The sequence below is a fragment of the Schistocerca americana genome, chromosome 10 (assembly GCF_021461395.2).
Source record: "Schistocerca americana isolate TAMUIC-IGC-003095 chromosome 10, iqSchAmer2.1, whole genome shotgun sequence".
Lineage (NCBI taxonomy): Eukaryota > Metazoa > Arthropoda > Insecta > Orthoptera > Acrididae > Schistocerca > Schistocerca americana.
This window is the reverse complement of record NC_060128.1, coordinates 148,407,206-148,433,771: the sequence shown is the minus strand read 5'-3', so window position 1 is coordinate 148,433,771 and position 26,566 is coordinate 148,407,206. Positions and strand designations below refer to the sequence as shown.

Below are 26,566 nucleotides of genomic sequence, written 5' to 3'. Positions count from 1 at the left end.
GCCGCACTATATACATAAATCATTTTATTTGCAATTTTAACTGCATGTTTTTACCACTGCAGATTTATCTTGTGGCTTTAAGGTTTCTTGTTTGGAGGCTTTCAGCCGTGAAGTAATTGTTTTTTTGAAACTCTTAGTTCTAAAGCTTCAGGTATATGCCGTTTTGGTCGTTTTGTTTTAAAGGTGTTATTAAATTACAATAAATTACAATTTTGGGTGAACCTGGCCGACACCTTATTTGGCCAATCCTAATCACCTGTTCTCCCCAGCGAGTTTAGCGGGCATTTCAAATGCCAAGTCGAATAACTGGTTGCATAATAGCATGAGATGGAATAATGCGTTACTGACTTGCTCGATTTGTGAAGCACCCAATTCCTCTGAAACTGTACTCATCTGTTTGTCTGTAGATGTACATCACATCTATCGATTTACGGCCCGTTACAATTGCTTGATGGTGCATAATTTTTTTTGTCTTAGAGCGTAGATAAAAAAAATTCTAGTCTAGGCTGACCAACTGAATCATAAAGAAGGGAACAGGACTGATTTCTGCAGCGATGGAAAAAGCCATCGCAACTAACGCCATCAAAGCGAAAATCGAGAATCCAGAAAAATCCCCAAAAAGGAGACTTTGCAAGGAAGCTGATGAAAATATTTTCAATATCTCAAGCTGTTGCAAGAAGATGGCTCAGACTGATTACAAGTATGGCGACAGTGCTGTGGTGTGTACGAACAACTGGAACTTACGCCAAAATTACCACCTGCGTATGGCAAGCAAAAACCAGTTGTCGAAAAAAGAAAATGCCAAGTTATTATGGGACTTCGTAATTCAGTCAGATCTAATACCGGAACACAAAACTCAAGGCGTCACAATTTTAGAGATAAAAAAAAAAAACTGTGGGCCATTGACATTGCCACCCCAGTTGATAGCAGAATCAGCAAGAAACAACTTGAAAATCGAGCTACAGCGACCATGGCGTAAATAACTCAAGATGGTCCAACCAGATCTCGGCGCACTGAGGGCAGTGCCAAAAGATCTTGGTGGGAAATTGAAAACCGTTTTATTGATAAAATATCCTTCTGGTAACTACAAAAAACCGTGCTCTAGGATCTGCACTATTCGCCAGAGTATGACTTCCTAGACGCTTATAAACTGTCCGAGCAGTCATAAAATAGGAAATTCAGCATAGATAACTCATCTGTTGTGTCTGGTGTTGTAATAATAAGAACAACAACAACAATAATAATAATAATAGATGAGATTCAGCGAAAGCAGATCCTGAGCTCTACCATCTCTTAAGTACTGAGAGAAGCTTTCCAACATGTAAAGACAGGCAAACCCAGCATTCATATTTTCTGATAAGACATTCAGCAACAGGGTACGAACTTTTTAGTTTATTAGAAGGCAGAAGGACGTGAAAAGTAGTCAAGAAAACATTAACCATCACCACTCCGAAAGCTAAATTTTTATTCAATGTTTGGGAAAGTATTGTTATTATTTTCAGCCGTAATGGCTATGTTTGTGAACCGTGACTTTGTTTTGGTATTTATGTAACTCTGGGACGGTGTTGCTTCATTGAGAGCAGAATAATGTGAGTAAAGGCAATAATTACCATGGATTACACTTGCTGGAGACAGAAGTGATGACACTTTCTGCAGGACCTGACCATCATTTTGCAGGGCAATGCTCAAGCACGTATAGTGCAAGCTGTTACTGATTTGTTTGATTGATCGGGCTACTAAGTGCTGCACCACCTAATACACTGCCCTGACTTAAGCCCTCGTAAGTTCAACTCGGTTTCTAGACTGAAGGAAACACTTCACGGCATTCGCTTCAGAACTGCTACAAAATTGTCGGGCAATAGACCGCGCCGCTCGAACTGCCAACACAACTGGCACTGCTAAGAGTATCCTACGACTTCCACATCGCTGGCAACCGGTTATACACAATGCTGGTGACTACTCTGAAGGTCAGTAAAACTTTTGAAACACGTATCTATTTTGTACGAGCTGTAAATAAATTGTTGCCACTATTAAAGATCCAACCCTCGTATATAACCGCTATTAGCGTGAGCGTGTAAGTAGTGTCACTGACATCCGATCATGTGTTCTAGCTAGTTCACCATTTTTCTGAGCAGTGTAGCGGAGCTAAGAAGAAGAAGAAGAAGAAGAAGAATGATCTAAATTATACCACTTGAAAAAGTTATTTAAAAAATTCACAATCCGAGATTTAACACGATGGAATTAGAGCCCCATAATAAACACCGAAACTTCACACAGATCGTAAATGATGTTTATTAGAATGTTAACTGGAGTGTAAACGCATCGAATTATTCTAGCATTGTGTGAAAGTCTCCACCACTGGCAGGAAGAAGCTGTTGAAATTTTATGAGCACGTAATAAGCGTGAAGAATTCCATATTAAGAGAAATATTACTCAAACGTCCCCTCTTGAAGAAAAGTTAAGAACGTCTTCTTAAAATTGGAAGAGGCTCTCAGGAAATACAGATCAAAACCGACTTTACATAGATAGGCACAAAATTCTAAACTTATAATTCACAACATCCGAACCAAGAAAAGGATAAACAGCAGGTTTATCAAACGGGGAAAAGCCGGCCGCTGTGGCCGAGTGGTTCTAGGCACTTCAGTCTGGAACCGCGCTGCTGCTACGTTCGCAGGTTCGAATCCTGGCTCGGGCATGGATGTGTGTGATATCCTTTGGTCAGTTAGGTTTAAGTAGTTCTGAGTCTACTCAGATGTTAAGTCCCATAGTGCTTAAAGCCAATTTTTTCAAACGGAGAATAGAAGAAACTTGAAAACTTCAGCGAAAACCGTTTTGTGAGATGGACAATACATAATCGCTTTCTTACCCACTGTACCGAGAGGTTAATCTACTCAAGAGGTCTCGTTTTCAACAGACTTATAGAAAACGGGAAAACATACACTGGTAAACACCATGTACGCACGTCCACAGCCCATAATTTAGTTTTTCGTATTTTATTAATACTTTAATTCTTCACATTATAAACTTTTGTAATGAGCATTCTGTAAACAAAATGAAGCTCTACTGCGCTCCTCAGTTCGGCTTAATGGTGCAAGCAGAAGTAAACTAAAATCTAGAAACTTGACCCTTTGCTCTTATTCCTGACATTTCAAATTCTCTCTCGCTTCCCTCACTTTGTCTTATTAGCCCGTTCCTAAGCTACGAGCAGCAAATGTATTCTTCTTTAGATGAAGTGGCAAACTTACGCCGGTTCTGACGCAATCTGTGAATTATTATCTCTCGCAAGCGTTCCACACAGTTGGAAGTTATATCAGGCTAACGTCTTATCAGAGCGGAGGTTAAGTATCTTGCTGAACTTACGTCTCACCCGATCGATTCTCTAATTAACTGAATAGCGAAGCTTGAGGACCGCCTTTCCTGTAACTGGCCGCCGAGTTGTGGGCCCCTAGTTAACCAGGTTTAGGCGCTGAAAATATACTCTACAGATGTCAACAACATTTCTGCCGCTAATTTTTTTTCTGTCATCAGTCTACTGACTGGTTTGATGCGGCCCGCCACGAATTCCTTTCCTGTGTTAACCTCTTCATCTCAGAGTAGCACTTGCAACCTACGTCCTCAATTATTTGCTTGACGTATTCCAATCTCTGTCTTCCTCTACAGTTTTAGCCCTCTACAGTTCCCTCTAGTACCATGGAGGTCATTCCCTCATGTCTTAGCAGATGTCCTATCATTCTGTCCCTTCTCCTCATCAGTGTGCCGGCCGGTGTGGCCGTGCGGTTAAAGGCGCGTCAGTCTGGAACCGCGTGACCGCTACGGTCGCAGGTTCGAATCCTGCCTCGGGCATGGATGTGTGTGATGTCCTTAGGTTAGTTAGGTTTAATTAGTTCTAAGTTCTAGGCGACTGATGACCTCAGAAGTTAAGTCGCATAGTGCTCAGAGCCATTTGAACCTTATCAGTGTTTTCCACATATTCCTTTCCTCTCCGATTCTGCATAGAACCACCTCATTCCTTACCTTATCAGTCCACCTAATTTTCAACATTCGTCTATAGCACCACATCTCAAATGCTTCGATTCTCTTCTGTTCCGGTTTTCCCACAGTCCATGTTTCACTACCATACAATGCTGTACTCCAGACGTACATCCTCAGAAATTTCTTCCTCAAATTAAGGCCGGTATTGGATATTAGTAGACTTCTCTTGGCCAGAAATGCCTTTTTTTGCCATAGCGAGTCTGCTTTTGATGTCCTCCTTGCTCCGTCCGTCGTTGGTTATTTTACTGCCTAGGTAGCAGAATTCCTGAACTTCATTGACTTCGTGACCATCAATCCTGATGTTAAGTTTCTCGCTGTTCTCATTTCTACTACTTCTCATTACCTTCGTCTTTCTCCGATTTACTCTCAAACCATACTGTGTACTCATTAGACTGTTCATTCCGTTCAGCAGATCATTTAATTCTTCTTCACTTTCACTCAGGATAGCAATGTCATCAGCGAATCGTATCATTCATATCCTTTCACCTTGTATTTTAATTCCACTCCTGAACCTTTCTTTTATTTCCATCATTGCTTCCTCGATTTACAGATTGAAGAGTAGAGGCGAAAGGCTACATCCTTGTCTTACACCCTTCTTAATACGAGCACTTCTTTCCTGATCGTCCACTCTTATTATTCCCTCTTGGTTGTTGTACATATTGTATATGACCCGTCTCTCCCTATAGCTTACCCCCTACCTTTTTCAGAATCTCGAATAGCTTGCACCATTTTATATTGTCGAACGCTTTTTCCAGGTCGACAAATCCTATGAAAGTGTCTTGACTTTTCTTTAGCCTTGCTTCCATTACTAGCCGTAACGTCATAATTGCCTCTCTCGTCCCTTTACTTTTCCTAAAGCCAAACTGATCGTCACCTAGCGCATTCTCAGTTTTCTTTTCCATTCTTCTGTATATTATTCTTGTAAGCAGCTTCGATGCATGAGCTGTAAGCTGATTCTGCGATAATTCTCGCACTTGTCAGCTCTTGCCGTCTTCGGAATTGTGTGGATGATGGTTTTCCGAAAGTCAGATGGTATGTCGCCAGACTCATATATTCTACACACGAACGTGAATAGTCGTTTTGTTGCCACTTCCCCCGATGATTTTAGAAATTCTGATGGAATGTTATCTATCCCTTCTGCCTTATTTGACCGTAAGTCCTCCAAAGCTCTTTTAAATTCCGATTCTAATACTGGATCCCCTATCTCTTCTAAATCGACTCCTGTTTCTTCTTCTATCACATCAGACAAATCTTCACCCTCATAGAGGCATTCAATGTGTTCTTTCCACCTATCTGCTCTCTCCTCTGCATTTAACAGTGGAATTCCGGTTGCACTCTTAATGTTACCACCGTTGCTTTTAATGTCACTAAAGGTTGTTTTGACTTTCCTGTTGCTGAGTCTGTCCTTCCGACAATCATATCTTTTTCGATGTCTTCACATTTTTCCTGCAGCCATTTCGTCTTAGCTTCCCTGCACTTCCTATTTGTTTCATTCCTCAGCGACTTTTATTTCTGTATTCCTGATTTTTCCGGAACATGTTTGTACTTCCTCCTTTCATCAATCAACTGAAGTATTTCTTCTGTTACCCATGGTTTCTTCGCAGCTACCTTCTTTGTACCTATGTTTTCCTTCCCAACTTCTGTGATGGCCCTTTTTAGAGATGTCCATTCCTCTTCAACTGTACTGCCTACTGCGCTATTCCTTTTTGCTGTATCTATAGCGTTAGAGAACTTCAAACGTATCTCGTCATTCCTTAGTACTTCCGTATCCCACTTCTTTGTGTATTGATTCTTCCTGACTAATGTCTTGAACTTCAGCCTACTCTTCATCACTACTATATTGTGATCCGAGTCTATATCTGCTCCTGGGTACGCCTTACAATCCAGTATCTGATTTCGGAATCTCTGTCTGACCATGATGTAATCTAATTGAAATCTTCCCGTATCTCCCGGCCTTTTCCAAGTATACCTCCTCCTCTTGTGATTCTTGAACAGGGTATTCGCTATTACTAGCTGAAACTTGTTACAGAACTCAATTAGTCTTTCTCCTCTTTCATTCCTTGTCCCAAGCCCATACTCTCCTGTAACCTTTTCTTCTACTCCTTCCCCTACAACTGCATTCTAGTCGCCCATGACTATTAGATTTTCGTCCCCCTTTACATACTGCATTACCCATTCAATATCCTCATACACTTTCTCTATCTGTTCATCTTCAGCTTGCGACGTCGGCATGTATACCTGAACGATCGTTGTCGGTGTTGGTCTGCTGTCGATTCTGATTAGAACAACCCGGTCACTGAACTGTTCACAGTAACACACCCTCTGCCCTACCTTCCTATTCATAACGAATCCTACACCTGTTATACCATTTTCTGCTGCTGTTGATATTACCCGATAGTCATCTGACCAGATATCCTTGTCTTCCTTCCACTTCACTTATAACATCTGTAACTTCAAATGGTTCAAGTGGGTCTGAGCACTATCAGACTTAACTTCTGAGGTCATCAGTCCCCTAGAACCTAGAACTACTTAAACCTTACTAACCTAAGGACATCACACACATCCATGCCTGAGGCAGGATTCGAACCTGCGACCGTAGCGGTCGTGCGGTTCCAGATTGTAGCGCCTAGAACCGCTCGGCCACTCCGGCCGGCCATCTGTAACTGACATATATTGAAGATAACAGGTGTTTCCTTTTATATGACAAAATAATTTCGTTTTATGTACCATGCAACACTGTGGGATTAGGTACAGACCTCCAGTTCGCTTACTACCTAGCAAGTAGAAAGCAGAAGGCTGTTCTACACTCCTGGAAATGGAAAAAAGAACACATTGACACCGGTGTGTCAGACCCACCATACTTGCTCCGGACACTGCGAGAGGGCTGTACAAGCAATGATCACACGCACGTCACAGCGGACACACCAGGAACCGCGGTGTTGGCCGTCGAATGGCGCTAGCTACGCAGCATTTGTGCACCGCCGCCGTCAGTGTCAGCCAGTTTGCCGTGGCATACTGAGCTCCATCGCAGTCTTTAACACTGGTAGCATGCCGCGATAGCGTGGACGTGAACCGTATGTGCAGTTGACGGACTTTGAGCGAGGGCGTATAGTGGGCATGCGGGAGGCCGGGTGGACGTACCGCCGAATTGCTGAACACGTGGGGCGTGAGGTCTCCACAGTACATCAATGTTGTCGCCAGTGGTCGGCAGAAGGTGCACGTGCCCGTCGACCTGGGACCGGACCGCAGCGACGCACGGATGCACGCCAAGACCGTAGGATCCTACGCAGTGCCGTAGGGGACCGCACCGCCACTTCCCAGCAAATTAGGGACACTGTTGCTCCTGGGGTATCGGCGAGGACCATTCGCAACCGTCTCCATGAAGCTGGGCTGCGGTCCCGCACACCGTTAGGCCGTCTTTCGCTCACGCCCCAACATCGTGCAGCCCGCCTCCAGTGGTGTCGCGACAGGCGTGAATGGAGGGACGAATGGAGACGTGTCGTCTTCAGCGATGAGAGTCGCTTCTGCCTTGGTGCCAATGATGGTCGTATGCGTGTTTGGCGCCGTGCAGGTGAGCGCCACAATCAGGACTGCATACGACCGAGGCACACAGGGCGAACACCCGGCATCATGGTGTGGGGAGCGATCTCCTACACTGGCCGTACACCACTGGTGATCGTCGAGGGGACACTGAATAGTGCACGGTACATCCAAACCGTCATCGAACCCATCGTTCTACCATTCCTAGACCAGCAAGGGAACTTGCTGTTCCAACAGGACAATGCACGTCCGCATGTATCCCGTGCCACCCAACGTGCTCTAGAAGGTGTAAGTCAACTACCCTGGCCAGCAAGATCTCCGGATCTGTCCCCCATTGAGCACGTTTGGGACTGGATGAAGCGTCGTCTCACGCGGCCTGCACGTCCAGCACGAACGCTGGTCCAACTGAGGCGCCAGGTGGAAATGGCATGGCAAGCCGTTCCACAGGACTACATCCAGCATCTCTACGATCGTCTCCATGGGAGAATAGCAGGCTGCATTGCTGCGAAAGGTGGATATACACTGTACTAGTGGCGACATTGTGCATGCTCTGTTGCCTGTGTCTATGTGCCTGTGGTTCTGTCAGTGTGATCATGTGATGTATCTGACCCCAGGAATGTGTCAATAAAGTTTCCCCTTCCTGGGACAATGAATTCACGGTGTTCTTATTTCAATTTCCAGGAGTGTATAAACAAGGTGGGAGGTTTTGAACGTTGGTGCACTTCAGCAACTGCACATTCAAGAGCTTCGATGGATTGTAACTAACAGCCAACCAGTTGCAAAATCCAGGTTTAGAAAACCGTGACCATGGTTTTATAACCGTCTCCTATGTAGGACATAAAATCACATTGTCTATAGTCAATTTGGGAGTCGATGATTCTGACACTTAACCACCACTTAAAATTTATTATACGAAAGTAGTAGCCGTCCACTGTAAGACTCTTAAGATTTCAGAATTTTTTTAAAAAATGTCAGGTCTGACGCTGGATACAACAACATATGCACACACCAAAAAAAGTTTTGCAACACCCCGGTTCCCAAAACTCCTGAAGATGGACGTTAACTGTCGATATTGTATCACAGACACAGTCCCTTTGACTGTTCAGGGATGTCACTAAACCCGCCCAAACATGTCCTCGTAAACAGCCATGCATGAGAAGCGGAGGGGGTCCGACAGCCGATCAGTTCCAGGCATACACCAGGAAGGAGGTACACGGCTCATGTTGTCTGTAGTTCAACCACGCCTGGACGGTTAGTGCCGCGGTTCGATCGCGCCCGCATTGTTACTTTGGGCCGGGAAGGGCTCTCAACAAGGCAAGTGTCCAGGCGTCTCGGAGTGAACCAAAGCTATGTTGTTCGGACATGGAGGAGATACACACTAACTGTCGATGACATGCCTCGCTCAGGCCGTCCAAGGGCTACTACTGCGGTGGAAGACCGCTACCTCCGGATTATGACTCGGAGGAACCCTGACAGCAACGTCACCATGTTGAATAATGCTTTTCGTGCAGCCACATGACATCGTGTTACGCCTCAAACAGTGCGCAATAGGTTGCATGACGCGCAACTTCACTCCCGGCGTAAATGTCGAGGTCCATCTTCGCAACAACGACACTATGCAGCTGGTACAGATCGGCCCTGCTGAATCCACTGCTCAGGACTGGCATCACGTTCTATTCACCGATGAGTGTCGCATATGCCTTCAACCAGATTATGTGTTTGGAGGCAAGTGCAGCAAGGTGGAGGTTCCCTGCTGTTTTGCGGTGGCATTATGTGGGTCCAATGTACGCCGCTGGTGGTCATGGAAGGCGCCATAGCGGCTGTACGATACGTGAATGCCATCCTCCGACCGATAGAGCAACCATATCGGCAGCATACTGGCGAGGCATTCGTCTTCATGGACCACAATTCGTGCCCCCATGGTGCGCGTCTTGTGAATGACTTCCTTCAGGATAACAACATCGGTCGACTAGAGTGGCCGGCACGTTCTCCAGATATGAACCCTATCGACCATTACTGGGATAGATTGAAAAGGGCTGCTAATGGACGACGTGACCCACCAACCACTCTGAGGGATCTACGTCGAATCACCGTTGATGTGTGGGATAATCTGGACCAACAGTGCCTTGATGAACTTGTGAATAGTATGCCACGACGAATACAGGCATCCATAAATGCAAGAAAATGCGCTACTGGGTATTAGAGGTACCGGTATGTACAGCAATCTGAACCACCACCTCTGAAGGTCTCGCTTTATGGTGGTACAACATGCAGTTTATGGTTTTCGTGGGCAATAAAGAGGGCGCAAATGATGTTTATGTTGTTCTCTATTCCAGTACCTGTGCAGACAGGTTCTGGAACTCTCGGAACCGAGCTGATGCAAAACTTTTTTTGATGTGTGTAGTATGCTACTTAAAACATTTGTATAAAACTGATATTTAAATATTAGACGTGGCATCAGAGCTTATGGGCGTAAATATTTCACGTTCAGCACTAGTGACATGTGCATTCGGCAAACTGAGTTTCGCACAAGCGATGCTTTTTAAGTCGGTGCTGATTTGTGGACATGGGCTTTTCCGTCTCTGGGACATTTATTGTACTCGAAGAGGCAATATGTTCAAGAATTCTGCGGCAAAGCGATGTTAAGGATGTTGGTCTGTAATTTTGCGGGAACGTTTTTTTATCCTTCTCATACACAAGAGTCACCTACGCTTTTTTCCCAGCCGCTGGGTATTTTTAGCTGGGCGAGAGATAGATATATCTCAATAGTCTACACATGACAAAGAATTGTAAAAATTCTCCTTTGAAGATGATAAATGTGTCATTGTAAAAGACGTGGAACGTAACATAAATGATGTAGCTAAAGGGCAGTTGATAACCTGAGCAGGTGGCTTTCAGAGAACGGATTAATGCTTAGCTGCAACAAAACGCAATGCATATTTATAGATTCTGAAAGGGGACTCTTGTAAAAGCGAAATTTTACTGTCACAAGGTGGTCTAAAAGTCGACCATACTAATTTGTTGGGACTGAGTGTAGATGGAAGAATGTTGGACGTAACGCATTCTAGATTTTGTACAGAAACTGAACGCTATAAACATCGTTTACTTCCATTGTCTTGCCTCATACAGTGTTGTGTTTTGAGCCAACTCTGTTCACTCCGCAAGATTAGTGAGCAACATTAAAAGAGTTATAACTCTGAACAGTTTAAGTAGAGTATCCTTTCGAATGTTAAACTTTCATGTTCGTCGCATTGTACCAGAAAAATGCTTAAACCTTTAAAGTACATTATAACATCGTCTGTTTTGTGTTTACTCGAGATGATACCTCAGATATTTAAATCCAGTTCTTGCTTCCACTATTTTTTTCTTTTACTGTAATTTTTGCTCTGATTGGGTCTAATCCTGAAAATGCTGTCAATTTAGTTTTCAGTTCTCATTCGATGTGCCTCAGCAGCCTGACTGAATTTCAATACTGCTGTATGTGTTTCATTATCGGCACTGCCTGCTACGACTTGGGCTTCAGTAAACAAGAGGGTTGTGAAATTCACGCATTTAAGGACAAAAGTGCAGTTGCGGTGTAAAGCGCATTTCTTACGACTATTATGGTGCGTGGATGAACGTCATTGTGTGTCTCCTCGATCAATGACTCATGATACTGTTTCACGTCTCAGACGATAAACCTTATTGTTACCATTCGGGCGCAGAGATTGAACGTGACCAAACCTTTCCCAGGACGGTGGATAGATCATCAGCATCACCATACCTGACAACTCGTTATGGGGAGTCACTGATGCGCATGTATCTGCACGTCGTCATGCTACAAACGAAGATCTGCACAATGCCATTGAGGACTCACTTCGCACTAACACCAAATATGCTCAAAAATAAGTCAAGAAGAACACGGATCGTGTTTGCAGCATGATGGAGAACATATCGATATATTGGACACTTAATACATAATTAAGTACATGTTCTAAAACAAATCAAATAGCATTCGGTATTAGGGATAGACGGCCGTTGTGGCCGAGCGGTTCTAGGTGCTCCAGTCCGGAACTGCACTGCTGCTACGGTCGCAGGTTCGAATGCTGCCTCGGGCATGGATGTGTGTGATGTCCTTAGGTTAGTTAGGATTAAGTAGTTCTAAGTCCAGGGCACTGATGACCTCCGATGTTAAATCCCATAGTGCTTAGAGCCATTTGAACGATTTTTTGATATTAGGGGTACGGGGACTTATCGCCCAAGCTGTAGACATTGGCTTATGACTTTCCTTACACAGACGATATTCAGGATTAGGCAACGTGCACGCGACATCTGAACATATATCCAGAACGTGTAAACTCAGTGGTGAGTCACAATTACATGTCTGCCTGCTTAATGGCGTGCGGGTCCGACTTTGGAACGCAGAAAGTGTGTATTTGACAGTTCCTTGACAGGTTTCTGGAGGTACAGTACTGGCCATTAAAATTGCTTCACCAAGAAGAAATGCAGATGATAAACGGGTATTAATTGGACAAATATATTATACTAGAACTGACATGTGATTACATTTTCACGCAATTTGGGTGCACAGAGTCTGAGAAATCAGTACCGAGAACAACCAACACTGGCCGTAATAACGGCCTTGATACGCCTGGGCATTGATTCAAACAGAGCTTGGATGGCGTGTACAGGTACAGCTGCCCATTAAGCTTCAACACAATACCACAGTTCATCAAGAGTAGTGACTGGCGTATTGTGACGAGCCAGTTGCTCAGCCACCATCGAGCAGGCGTTTCTAATTGGTGAGAGATCTGGAGAATGTGCTGGCCAGGGCAGCAGTCGAACATTTTCTGTATCGAGAAAGGCCCGTACAGGACCTGCAACATGCAGTCGTGGTCGTGCATTATCCTGCTGAAATGTAGGGTTCCACAGGGATTGAATGAAGGATTTCGTAACACATCTTAAATGTAACGTCCACTGTTCAAAGTGCCGTCAATGCAAACAAGAGCTGACCGAGACGTGTAACCAATTGCATCCCATACCATCACGCCGGGTGATACGCCAGTATGGCGATGACGGATACACGCTTCAAATGTGCGTTCACCGCGATGTCGCCAAACATGGATGTGACCATCATGAAGCTGTAAACGGAACCTGGATTCATCCGAAAAAATGACGTTTTGCCATTCGTGCACCCAGGTTACTCGTCGAGTACACCATCGCAGGCGCTCCTGTCTGATGCGGCGTCAAGGGTAACCGCAGCCATGGCCTCCGAGCTGATTGTTCATGCTGCTGCAAACGTCGTCGAACTGTTGGTGCAGATGGTTGTTGTCTTGCAAACGTCCCGACCTGCTGATTCAGGGTTCGAGACGTGACTGCACGATCCGTTACAGCCATTCGGATAAGATGTCTGTCATCTCGACGGCTAGTGATACGAGGCCGTTGGGATCCAGGACGGCGTTCCGTATTACCCTCCTGAACCCACCGATTCCATATTCTGCTAACAGTCATTGGATCTCGACCAACGCGAGCAGCAATGTCGCTATAGGATCAACCGCAATCGCGATAGGCTACAATCTGACCTTTATCAAAGTCGGAAACGTGATGGTAGGCATGTCTCCTCCTTACACGAGGCATCACAACAACGTTTCACTAGGCAACGCCGGTCAACTGCTGTTTGTGTATGAGAAATCGGTTGGAAACTTTCCTCATGTCAGCACGTTGTAGGTGTCGCCACCGGCGCCAACCTTGTGTGAATGCTCTAAAAAGCTAATCATTTGCATATCACAGCATCTTCTTCCTGTCGGTTAAATTTCGCGTCTGTAGCACGTCATCTTCGTGGTGTAGCAATTTTTATGGCCAGTCGTGTATGTGCCACGAGATGCCTACGCCCGTAAATTCTAGGAAACTGGTTTTTGGGTTTCTAGCTGACACCAGATGTTGTCACACATGTGTTCTACCGGGAGCAAATCAGGCGATCATTTTGGCCAGGACTGTAGCACTGTAACGATTCTGGTTTTATGATACATGGAGTTATCCTGATGGATGGTGTCACCGGCATCGGGGAAGACATCACGCCTGATGGTATGCAGGTAAATCGTAACAGCGTCCAGGCAGCTCAAAGAAGACACGATGCTTTCGATTACTACCAAGCACCCAGGGGTGCCCAATAAACTTGCTTATGTGACACACTGCATATGTCGGACAGCTGCCCGCTGGTTGACATGACCATCGAAATTGTGCGTCAAAATACCGCGTGATTACAATTAAAGTGCAGCTACTCAGAGAAGGAGCAACAGGCCTGGCGCAGTGGGTACACCGGTTCCCTTCAGATAACCGAAGTTAAGCGCTGTCGGGCGTGGCCGGCACTTGGATGGGTGACCATCTGGACCGCCATGCGCTGTTGCCATTTTTCGGGGTGCACTCAGCCTTGTGATGCCAACTGAGGAGCTACTCGACAGAATAGTAGCGGCTCCGGTCAAACAAAACCATCATACCGACCGGGAGTGTGGTGTGCTGACCACACGCCCATCCTGTCGGCATCCTCACCTGAGGATGACACGGCGGTCGGACGGTCCCGATGGGTCACTTGTGGCTTTTTTACTCAGAGGCCCAGTGTGGGCTGTAACTATCGTATGGCGGCTGTAACTACCGTATGGTCGATACTTAAATGCAGAACCAATTTACGCTCGAAAAATAAAGTTCCAATTTTGGCACTCAGGTTGGTGCTGTTCACTGTTTGTATGACGGTATGACACCCATGCTGTCATCTGGAGGGAACAGTGTGGTTATCGAGCAGAGAGACCGTGCGCTGTTTGCGAAACTGTTTTATGTGAACGGCAGCAATCACAGTTCTGCACTGAGAGAGTATCGCCGACTGGAAGATCTGAGGAGAGGTGCCATGTCATTAAGATGGGACATTGATGAAAAACACACAATATTTCAAAAATAAAGTAAAAATATTTATAGGTGATGGATCGGAATAAAAGTGGTACAACTCTTAAACACTTTCGTTAGCTTTGTTGGAAACAAAGAATCATGCCAATCGGTTCAGTAGATTTGAAGTTACCATACCGCGCGATAAAAAAAACGTCATTTCGCGAAAAATGGGTTTGAAGTTTTGAATATATATAAATGCAATATTATGCAACGTACGTTCAATCTGCTATTCTGGATCCATAAACTGGTCCTTCCTCTTCCTCAAAGAGGGCGTTCTGCTAGATCTGGGCCAACCTGCGCTGCTCCAGAGCCGCTCGTACGGCCGGTGACAAGCGGTTTTCGGCCACTTGAATCCGGTGGTCGTCCGAATGCTTGGCGAACTGCGTCGAGTTGAGTCCCAGGGTGACGTCCATCGTTGTCATGGTCTTCAGAATTGATGAATACCCTTCGCTGAGCTCCTCACTGCCAGGAAAAGTCGCAATCTCCTCAGTCTTCGCACCAGAATGCAAATGCTTTGGGGCTAACTTCCAGACACACGCGTTCAAACTTTCATTTTAATTTTGTGTGTTTCGTCCCAAGCACCGGTACAATAACTCGTCCTCCGAAAGAAAAAGAAAAAAAATTGGTGCTTGAATAAGGCCGATTGCGGGCAGGTGCATTTTTTTGTTCAACCGCGAATAACAAACATTTCCGTGCTGTATTCGGAAAAACTGTTTCAATGGGGGATTCTAAACACTTTCACGGATCCAAAAATGCAATTTAAATAAAAACCGATCTTTTTAACCAAAAGATAGCAAACCTCCCCTTAAAGCAGAAAATTAAAATTTCTCGCAAATGACGAGAATATTTGCCTAGTAAGTTGACATATTCAATCGTGAATAACTTTATGATGCAATCACAAATCGACCAATTATTTTGGTGGCACTATGTTTACAAAAGCCTAAGCTTATTGGATGACACTTATGACTTACCACCTGCACTGGCACTTTCCGATACTGCCATCTATAGGAAAACGGATGAAGCAAAATTGTATACGGTTACAGCTTTTCAGTGCCTCCAACTTGAGTTGACAGATGAGTATGGTGTATCCGCACTCCGCATCCATGTTCTCCACGACCGCTATCTTTAGATTCCCATTGGAGATCGAACTCAAATGTGCATCCGCACTGAAGGTTGTGAATTCATTGCCCATCGAGGCGAATCAGCCATATGAATGTGTGGTGTTTGTTCTTCCGGATACGAATTCGTATAACGTCTTCCTTAGTTTCCCATGTGTGCAGCTTTTAGTGCACACATCTCACTCACACACACCTGTTCTGAACACCGCTGACCAGACTTGGTTGCTCTCTTAGAGCCCCAGCTTACTCCAGAAGCACAAATGTTGGCCAAGCATGTTATACACTCCTGGAAATGGAAAAACGAACACATTGACACCGGTGTGTCAGACCCACCATACTTGCTCCGGACACTGCGAGAGGGCTGTACAAGCAATGATCACACGCACGGCACAGCGGACACACCAGGAACCGCGATGTTGGCCGTCGAATGGCGCTAGCTGCGCAGCATTTGTGCACCGCCGCCGTCAGTGTCAGCCAGTTTGCCGTGGCATACGGAGATCCATCGCAGTCTTTAACACTGGTAGCATGCCGCGACAGCGTGGACGTGAACCGTATGTGCAGTTGACGGACTTTGGGCGAGGGCGTATAGTGGGCATGCGGGAGGCCGGGTGGACGTACCGCCGAATTGCTGAACACGTGGGGCGTGAGGTCTCCACAGTACATCGATGTTGTCGCCAGTGGTCGGCGGAAGGTGCACGTGCCCGTCGACCTGGGACCGGACCGCAGCGACGCACGGATGCACGCCAAGACCGTAGGATCCTACGCAGTGCCGTAGGGGACCGCACCGCCACTTCCCAGCAAATTAGGGACACTGTTGCTCCTGGGGTATCGGCGAGGACCATTCGCAACCGTCTCCATGAAACTGGGCTACGGTCCCGCACACCGTTAGGCCGTCTTCCGCTCACGCCCCAACATCGTGCAGCCCGCCTCCAGTGGTGTCGCGACAGGCGTGAATGGAGGGACGAATGGAGACGTGTCGTCTTCAGCGATGAGAGTCGCTTCTGCCTTGGTGCCAATGATGGTCGTATGCGTGTTTGGGGCCGTGCAGGTGAGCGCCACAATTAGGACTGCATACGACCGAGGCACACAGGGCCAACACTCGGCATCATGGTGTGGGGAGCGATCTCCTACACTGGCCGTACACCACCGGTGATCGTCGAGGGGACACTGAATAGTGCACGGTACATCCAAACCGTCATCGAACCCATCGTTCTACCATTCCTAGACCGGCAAGGGAACTTGCTGTTCCAACAGGACAATGCACGTCCGCATGTATCCCGTGCCACCCAACGTGCTCTAGAAGGTGTAAGTCAACTACCCTGGCCAGCAAGATCTCCGGATCTGTCCCCCATTGAGCATGTTTGGGACTGGATGAAGCGTCGTCTCACGCGGTCTGCACGTCCAGCACGAACGCTGGTCCAACTGAGGCGCCAGGTGGAAATGGCATGGCAAGCCGTTCCACAGGACTACATCCAGCATCTCTACGATCGTCTCCATGGGAGAATAGCAGGCTGCATTGCTGCGAAAGGTGGATATACACTGTACTAGTGGCGACATTGTGCATGCTCTGTTGCCTGTGTCTATGTGCCTGTGGTTCTGTCAGTGTGATCATGTGATGTATCTGACCCCAGGAATGTGTCAATAAAGTTTCCCCTTCCTGGGACAATGAATTCACGGTGTTCTTATTTCAATTTCCAGGAGTGTAGACTGATTCAGCATGAAGGAAGCTGGAGACTAAAAAATTGGCCAAGCGCGAGTACAATTCGCGCATTGAAGGTTCTATTTAAATTTAATTACATATTCAGATAGTTTATCCACTTTGTGAACGAAAGTTTCGACGATTTTTGACCGCCATCGGTAGCGATACTGGCAACACAGTGGTCCCAATAACTCCAGGAGCACATCGGAATCTCTACAGTGTAAGGTGCAATATTCGTGGTTTACTTTTTCTAGGAGTTGAAATGACATGTTTAATGTCGCAATATTAGCACAAAAATACACGATTTTACGCAGTTCTCAATATGACAACAAAAAACTTGTCAAGATAACGCATCTCGTCAGCATCAAAAAGTGAAATAATCCCAAACACAGCAATATTAAATATTAACTCTCAGAAGGTTAAATTTTCCTAAACACGACAATATTCAAGTTTATCTAGAAATTTCTTTACAAAATTTTTCCTACACTTACGTTATGATGTTGGTCAGCACTACGAAAATCGTTCGATTCCGTTTCGAAGTTCGGTACTATTTTTAGGATGACAGTCAAGTCGTCGGTGGATAGTTTGTTTGTGACAAATTGAGCAAAAGATTACCCAAGGTCGCCCGAGTTTACAGTGGACGCAAGCTGGTGAACCAACAAGTTTACACCTCTGCACATGGTATATACCTTAAGCTGCAATGAGCTGTCGTTTGCTAGGCCGCTCTCTTCCGCTGAAATCCCTATAAAACTAATTATACCTTTGCTGAATTTTCCAGCAGAAACTTTGCCTATGTTTCTCGTTATGCGAGAGGACACGTACTCATCCCTAGTCTTAAAATGTGGCGATATACACGCGCATGGTTGGAACAGAGTGCAAATTATAATGCCCTTTCAGTTCTCGCAAGAACAAGTAACTAATTGGCTGGTTCGTTTCTCCACAGTTGAAGCTAAGCGATGCTACAGCTAATTTCTAGCTGGATATCAGCCGCTGTGAACACAAATTACTAATCTGTGTCGTACAGAGCATTATGCGCTCCATTCTGCAATTCTGCATTCAACGCCAGTTCAGAGAAGAGTCGCCGAAAATTTCCGTCTTTTCTTATGCATAGCGGAACTGTCTCCCCACCTGGGTTCTTTCTTTCTTCACGTCACGGATTTTTTCGACCAATAGGAGCGTTCCTCTTATTTTGAGGAAACTCTCCCTACCATAAAATGGCGTCAAAACTTTGGCTCTTTTCTCCTTCCCAGCGCGTTTCCGCCAATCGGACGTTTTGTGCCCATTCCAGATGCCTAAATGCGTACATTGACTCTGTCATGTGTGTACCACTTGCCAGACATGTGATCGAAAATGCGGTACTGGTCATGTTCGTATCCATATGGAATTCCGAAACGCAGTTTTCTAAAAGCTTTCTTTCCTGTTCTCCCTCAGATGGTTCATCATACTCGCTCTCCCCATCTGAGTCACCTGGTCGGTCATTGACTTTCCGTCTGGGACACCCCTTTAAGAGGTTTCCGTGGTACCCCCTGTAGTGTGGCCTTGCCTCTGCCCTCGTCCCTCTGAATTCCAGACTAAAACACCTCTCGCTGCTTGTTTCACCTTCCGCTCAAACACGCATTATAGGAACGGTGTGTTAATTACTGTCGATTGAGTGTCATCCCTTTTTGCTCTACATACTGATAGGCAAATTTGCTCATTACCACCAAATTAAGTTAGGCGTCATATTCACCTTCCCGTTACGATGTATAAATCTCTCATGTAAGGTGCGAATCTGACCTTCATTTATCCTGCCACCTTACAACAGTAGTTCCTCAGATTAGTCCAGACAAACAAAAATAAGCGAGCAGGGATTTCCAGTTTAAATATGTAGAGAAACAAGCTTTAATAAAGTATCTTCATTTACTTACTAAAACATGAATACGACTTATATGATACTTTTGCAAGGATTGATGTTCGTCTATTATGCTTCTCATTGATGATGAATGGAATATATGTTCAAATGCCAGAAGACAATTTTTATTTGATACATTAACAATTTACAAAGTTTCAGAATTAGTATTGTGTCAAGGTTCGGAATGGTATTGTGTTTGTCAGCGGCACTCTTTCTTCAGAGATCAGCCATTAGTTACATCGTTGGTGAATTCTTCGCTGAAAAAGAAAGAACCGCAGTACACTTTTGGCCAGGATATTACAAAGGTAGCTCATCTAACAAATCGTAACTGATCTTCCGACAATCTCCATCATATGTAACGCGATGTTCCATCGATTGTTCGTTGTCAATTCGAGTGCGTATCCCAGGATTGAAAAGGTAAATTTTTTCTAATCTGTCCGCTGCGACACAAGGTGTAAATCTAAAGCTGCACCGCGCATTACACAGTATTCACATGTACCACCCAATGTACCTGTAACGTTATACCATTGTATAATACATACCTCATGGGACGTGACATCATAAAGACGAGGTGCGTCTGTTGCTTAAAACGAGTCGCAAATTACCCAAATTATTCTCAACCATCGTTTCTTAAGAAGACCACTTAGCGACTTCCAACTAATTTGAAAATAATTGCAAACCATTTCTAAACTATCTCTCACTTACATTAACTATTTTTTAAAGTAATCAGAAGTTTTCAGCTGTTTTATACATGAGAGCTCGATTCTGTAAAGAATCGGGGTTTAATCGTACAAATAGGTTTACGCATAAGTACTTCAAATGGTCTTTTTGCTTGAGGGAAACCAAGGATGCATCAGTTACGTTCACTATTTTCCTTTCTGTCACTATTTAGTCAGTCTTCACATTAACAGCTGCAGAACGAAATTGAGGAAGTGTGAAATATTGAAATGTGAGATCAGAAGATTGCTCATCAGGAAAGCATAAATGGAAAGCCTAATAGGGAACATGTTGTGTTGCTCTGCTGATGCTGCTGTTATGTTCGTAATTCTGAATTATTAGTTTGACGCAAGCCTCTACGGTAATCAAATCTATGCAGCCTCCTGATCTATGCCTAAATACAGCAACCTGCAAACATTTGAACCTGTGAGTTGTAGTCACACCTTGGTCTCCCTCTACAATTTTTACCTCCCATACTTCCATCTATTACTAAACTGACAGTTCTGTGGTTCCTCTGGGTGTATCCTTTCACCCTGTCCTTTATTTTAGTCAGGTTGTGCCACAAATATATTTTCACCCCAATTTCATATTACCTATTCGATCTGCCCAACTAATCTCCAGCTTTCTTCTGTACTATCACATTTCCGTCTTGGGTGGATTGTTTATCTTCCACGTTTCAGTTCCGTACAAGGCTACATTTCAAACAAATACATTCAGAAAATAGTTTCTAATACTTAAATTTACGTTAAGTGTTAGCAAAATTTCCTTTTTCAGAAACGCATTGCCTGCTGTTTCCATTCGTGGTTTCTACCTTGCCAGTCATCAATTATTCTGATGCCTAAATAGTTAAATTCATCTTTTAGTGTCTCATTTCCTAATATAATTTCCTCACCATCACCTAATTTAATTCGACTATACTGTGAACTATGTTTTGTGTTTCTTGACACTGGTCTCTTATCAGAATGGTATCCATTCAGTTTTACAGTTCTCCCAAGCCCTTCGCCGACTCTGGCAGTATTATAGTGCCATCGTTAAATCTCAGATTTCATATTTCTTCTCCCTTGAACTTAAATTAGCTTTCTGAATTTCTTCTTTGTTTTCTTTTAGCTTTCTAAATTTCTTCTTGGTTTTTTTTACTACTTGTTTCCACGTTCACTGAATATCATCGTAGTATGTCTCACTCCTTCCTAAATTTACTGCTTCCCTATCGCATCCCTCGACTCTTATAACTGCAGTCTGGTTTCTACACAATTTGAACATAACTCTTCGCTCCCCGTATTTTTTCCTTGTCGTCTTCATGATTTTAAAGAATGCCAGTAACATGATAATACTCAAATGGGTACAATACGGACAGGAACTGACAAAAAAGCATAGTATTTGTATGATGTTTACGCATCGAAAGGGCACTGTTCATAAAGGCAGTGTGACAAGCTATAAGATATGATAGAGGAAAAGATGAAGGTTTACACTCACCTGCTCGACCCACAAGTTCGTCGTCATTATCTGGTTCTTCAGATTCTGGAACAAACAAAATAGCAGAGTTACAAAGAAGCACACCCTAGCAGGAAAGTAAAAAAGTCCTATGCAGTGTTTGAACAAAGCGATATGAATCACCACGAAAAATAGCCCGATATCAGATTTTGGTCTCTCAGTTATTTGTGAAGTACTGCTGAAGCGTTGTGTGCAAAATATCTTCCGAAGCATTGTAACTAACTGGTTCGTCTGCGAACTTCGTGATGGTGTAGTAGTAATAGCATTAGTGGTAGTTTTATTTTCCCGTGGATCACAAGGATGTTGGACGTGCCGTGATTTTACAGTATTAGAATCCCATATCCATTCTAATATTACAAGTGCGAAAGTAACTCCGTGTGTTATGCTTTCTTGACTAAACCGCCTGCACCGATTTTAATGAAATTTGGTATGGAGATAGCTTGACTGCTTAGGAAGAACATAGCCTACTTTAGAAAGTGTATGGTAGAACGTGTGTTTTCATCAAAGAATGTAACGGAAAATATGGAACAATAATTTTTTTTTTGAAAAAGCTATTAACTCTTCGGCTTTAGAACTTTATCATGTTTGTGAAAATGCTTTTATTGTTTGATATGTCCTACGCAATACGATTCAATTTAATTAATACATTGTTTACACAATCCTCAAAGTGTTTATCCATATCTCATTCACGTCCGATGCGTATTAGGTCCTGAACGTCATGCATATCTTATAGCTGCTATAACGCCTGAAGGTTCGCAGCGATGGTGTCATTTAAATGCTATACTGCAGACTGACGTCATGGATTTACATGCAGAAAGAGGTAACGGGAACACACGTGAGGGCAAGTGACGACGTTACATGCACGAATATCATTAAAGTTCCGTTACACCGAACTAGTAATTGCTTGTTTTCTTTCTTCATCGAGTTAGTATGTTTGTTACTCTCCCACGGCGAAGTGATTGTACAGATTTTGATGAACTTTGGGATGAGGACAGTCTATAGCCCGAATTACCACATAGGCTGCCTCTTATTCCGAAGAAAATCATGTTTCCGTGGAATGATCAACGTGACTATTGCTCCCGTGGAATCTGTAACGCGACTGAGAAGTCATTCATGTTCATTAAATGAATGAGTTAAGTTTATCGTGGAGATTAGTTTTTAACTGTTTTGACCAATGAGAAAAGTACGTACATAAATGTAGAAGAGTAGAAATATTCCTGTAGGGTAAAATCATCACTAGACTTCCTTACAATGCAACATGTGCACACGAAAAGTATTCCGCAGTGTATTGGATAGTGATATTATAAGGAATATTAAGGGAGGGCGTTCACTATTTAAAAGACGCATCAAGTCCACAGTTCTGTAGATAGCGCAATGAAATTTTATACCCTGCATTAACACATTTGCCGTTAAGTTCTTGGATTGTGTGTATTTAACTTTTTTATATGGAATTAAAAAAAATTATTTAAAAATGTATGTACCTTTTTCTCAGAAAGTATTCAAGAGATGTCTGCAAAATTTTCTCTGTTTAATCCCTTTGCTTACAGCAAGCTCTCTTCATGAAGGAATAGGAAAATTTTAATAAATTTTTAATTATAATTCTATAAGTATAACATAAAATTCGTGCAAAATTCCACGCAATTTGCCCAGAATCTCAATTTACACTCAGAATTTCAACTCTTTAGAAATCAATTGGTTTTATAGAAGTAAGTGTACAAAATTGCATAATGCTAGACTTCATAGGTTCTGAGGAAGAGGTAAATACACTTTAAGAAAACATATTTTTCAGGAATTGCAATTTAAAATTCCACCGAATTTTTTTCAATGTTTCTCTTCAGAAGGCCCCACATTTGTACTCAAGGTCCTCATTCCCTTCAAGACTTCTTTTTCTTTTCTGCCTTCTTCTCTTTACCAGGCCTTCACCTGACCTTTCAGCTGCAGAGAGGCACAGTAAATCAGTTTTTCTCAAAATTTCTAGAGCGAAATTTCCTATCTTACAGCCCATTTTCTCTAATACCTTCTTCCTGCTTACGTTTCCATCATTAAATGCAAGAACAGCATTGTAAGTTGCAATTGTGATAACTGTAGCAGATGAAATTCGGTAGCAGAATGCAAGACAGGAACAGCTTCTTCATAAACCAGGACAGACTGATGGAGTACATCGAAAAAGTTCAAAGAGGGACAGCACGTTTTGTATTATCGCGAAATATGGTAGAGAGTGTCACAGAAATGATACAGGATTTGGGCTGGACATCATTAAAATAAAGGAGTTTTCCTTGCGACGGAATCATCTCTCGAAATTCCAATCACCAGCTTTCTCCTCCGAATGCGAAAATATTTTTTTGACGCCGACCTACATAGGGAGAAACGATCACCATGATACAATAAGAGAAATCAGAGCTAGTACGGAAAGATATAGGTGTTCGTTCTTTCCGTGCGCTATACGAGATTGGAATAATAGAGAATTGTGAAGGTGGTTCGATGAACCCTCTGCCAGCCACTTAAATGTGATTTGCAGAGTATCGTTGTGCATGTAGATAAACAAAGCAGTTTGTTACTATTTCTAACATACAGAACAGACCCACAGGTGATCTATAAAATGAAAGAGTATGTATCACAGTTTTCTATATGCGTCCCATGAAAGTTTGCTTGAAAGTAATCCAAGAAATCGTTGTTCTTGGAGTTAGTATTGAAGCGTAGCTTCCAAAAATGGGCTTGGCAGGAGGATCGCGTCACACATTTAATTATTTTTCAGCCACTTTGGATGTGATCTCATCATTGAAACTTTGCGAACTTATTGCCCCTGAGTTCTACTAATAACTAAAATACAAACTGAAAATTAACATTTTCGGTCAATGCTAAGAACGCTACACCTTAAACTCTGACTTCGAATTTTTTATGTTGATTTCGTCTGCTTCTGGTGTCTCGATAGTTCAGAAGAATTAACGTCGATAACTGGAAATTGAGTTGTGAGGGACAAGAATTCTGTCAGATTCTCCCATCGTCTCAAAATCTGATTTCTTTTTTTTTTTTCGATGTCGCATGGTTCGCGGGGGCACAACTATCTTTCGCCTCGGCAACACCAGGACACAACTTTACTGATGGCGCATACGCATGAGTAGTAAAGCTCTGCAGTAATATTCCTTTATAAATAACTGTTTAACAGCGAGTAACACCGTGGGGTGCAGCTAGAAAAATAAAATAAAAATAAAAATTGTCAGTCTACGGCGATCTACATTGAATGATATCCGAAGGAAACTTAACAAATCAAGATCGCTAAAAAAAACATTTTACTGTGTGACTGGTTTCGACTGATCTATGCAGTCATCAGGGAATCTTATGCTTTTGAATTTTTACAACATATTATCCAGCAGTACTTGAGGGCAATATTATGGAAACGGAAGAGGATGTAGATGGATATGAAATGGGAGATACGATACTGCGTGAAGAGTTTGACAGAGCACTGAAAGACCTGAGTCGAAACAAGGCCCCGGGAGTAGACAACATTCCATTAGAACTACTGACAGCCTTGGGAGAGCCATTCCTGACAAAACTCTACCATCTGGTGAGCAAAATGTACGAGACAGGTGAAATACTCTCATACTTCAAGAAGAATATAATAATTCCAATCCGAAAGAAAGCAGGTGTTGACAGATGTGAAGATTACCGAACTATCAGTTTAATAAATCACGGCTGCAAAATACTAATGCGAATTCTTTACAGACGAATGGAAAAACTGGTTGAAGCTAACCTCGGGGAAGATCAGTTTGGTTTCCGTAGAAGTATTGGAACACGTGAGGCAGTACTGACACTACGACTTATCTTTGAAGAAAGATTAAGGAAAGGCAAACCTACGTTTCTAGCATTTGTAGACTTAGAGAAAGCTTTTGACACTGTTGACTGGAATACTCTCTTTCAAATTCTAAAGGTGGCAGGGGTAAAATACAGATAGCGAAAGGCTATTTACAATTTGTACCGAAACAAGATGGCAGTTATATGAGTCGAGGGACATGAAAGGGAAGCAGTGGTTGGGAAGTGAGTGAGACAGGGTTGTAGCCTATCCTCCATGTTATTCAATCTGTATATTGAGTAAGCAGTAAAGGAAACACAAGAAAAATTCGGAGTAGATATTAAAATCCATGGAGAAGAAATAAAAACTTTGAGGTTCGCCGATGACATTGTAATTCTGTCAGAGACAGCAAAAGACTTGGAAGAGCAGTTGAATGGAATGGACAGTGTCTTGGAAGGAGGATATAAGGTGAATATCAACAAACGCAAAACGAAGATAATTGAATGTAGTTGAGTTAACTCGGGTGATGCTGAGGGAATTAGATTGGGAAATGAGACACTTAAAGTAGTGAAGGAGTTTTGCTATTTGGAGAGAAAAATAACAGATGATGGTCGAAGTAGAGAGGATGTAAAATGTAAACTGCCAATGGCAAGGAAAGAGTTTCTGAAGAAGAGAAATTTGTTAACATCGAGTATAGATTTAAGTGTCAGGAAGTCATTTCTGAAAGTATTTGTATGGAGTGTAGCCATGTATGGAAGTGAAACATGGACGATAAATAGTTTGGACAAGAAGAGAATAGAAGCTTTCGAAATGTAGTGCTACAGAAGAATGCTGGAGATTAGATGGGTAGATCACATAACTAATGAGGAGATATTGAATAGAATTGGGGAGACGAGGCGTTTGTGGCACAACTTGACTAGAAGAAGGGATCTGTTGGTAGGACATGTTCTGAGGCATCAAGGGATCAGCAATTTAGTATTGGAGGGCAGCGTGAAGAGTAAAAATCGTAGAGGGAGACCAAGAGATGAGTACTCTAAGCAGATTCAGAAGGATGTAGGCTGCAGTAGGTACCGGGAGATGAAGCTGCTTGCACAGGATAGAGTAGCATGGAGAGCTGCATCAAACCAGTGTCTGGACTGAAGACCACAACAGCAACATCCAGCAGCGTAGAAGTCGCTTCACATTGCATACATGAGGTGACAATAGTCATGGGACAGTGATATGCTCGTATACAGATGGCCGTAGTATCGCATACGCAAGGTATAAAAGGACTGTGCATTGGTGGAGCTTCCGTCTGTACTCAGATGATTCATGTGATAAGCTTGCACAACTGTTGACAACTTGTCTTCACGGCTTCGAGGTTTCTGCGC

The 26,566-nt window shown here is 43.5% G+C and overlaps 1 protein-coding gene across 1 annotated transcript in view; it reads right to left on the bottom strand.

Moving 5' to 3' along the window:
* LOC124552712 (acetylcholine receptor subunit alpha-like) overlaps window positions 1–26,566 on the bottom strand; it is a 699,835-nt gene that overhangs the window by 390,383 nt on the left and 282,886 nt on the right. Inside the window, exon 2 of the mRNA XM_047127053.1 lies at window positions 21,389–21,433. Coding sequence (XP_046983009.1) covers window positions 21,389–21,415 — 27 coding nt within the window. The 5' untranslated portion in view covers window positions 21,416–21,433. The remainder of the gene's footprint in view (window positions 1–21,388; window positions 21,434–26,566) is intronic.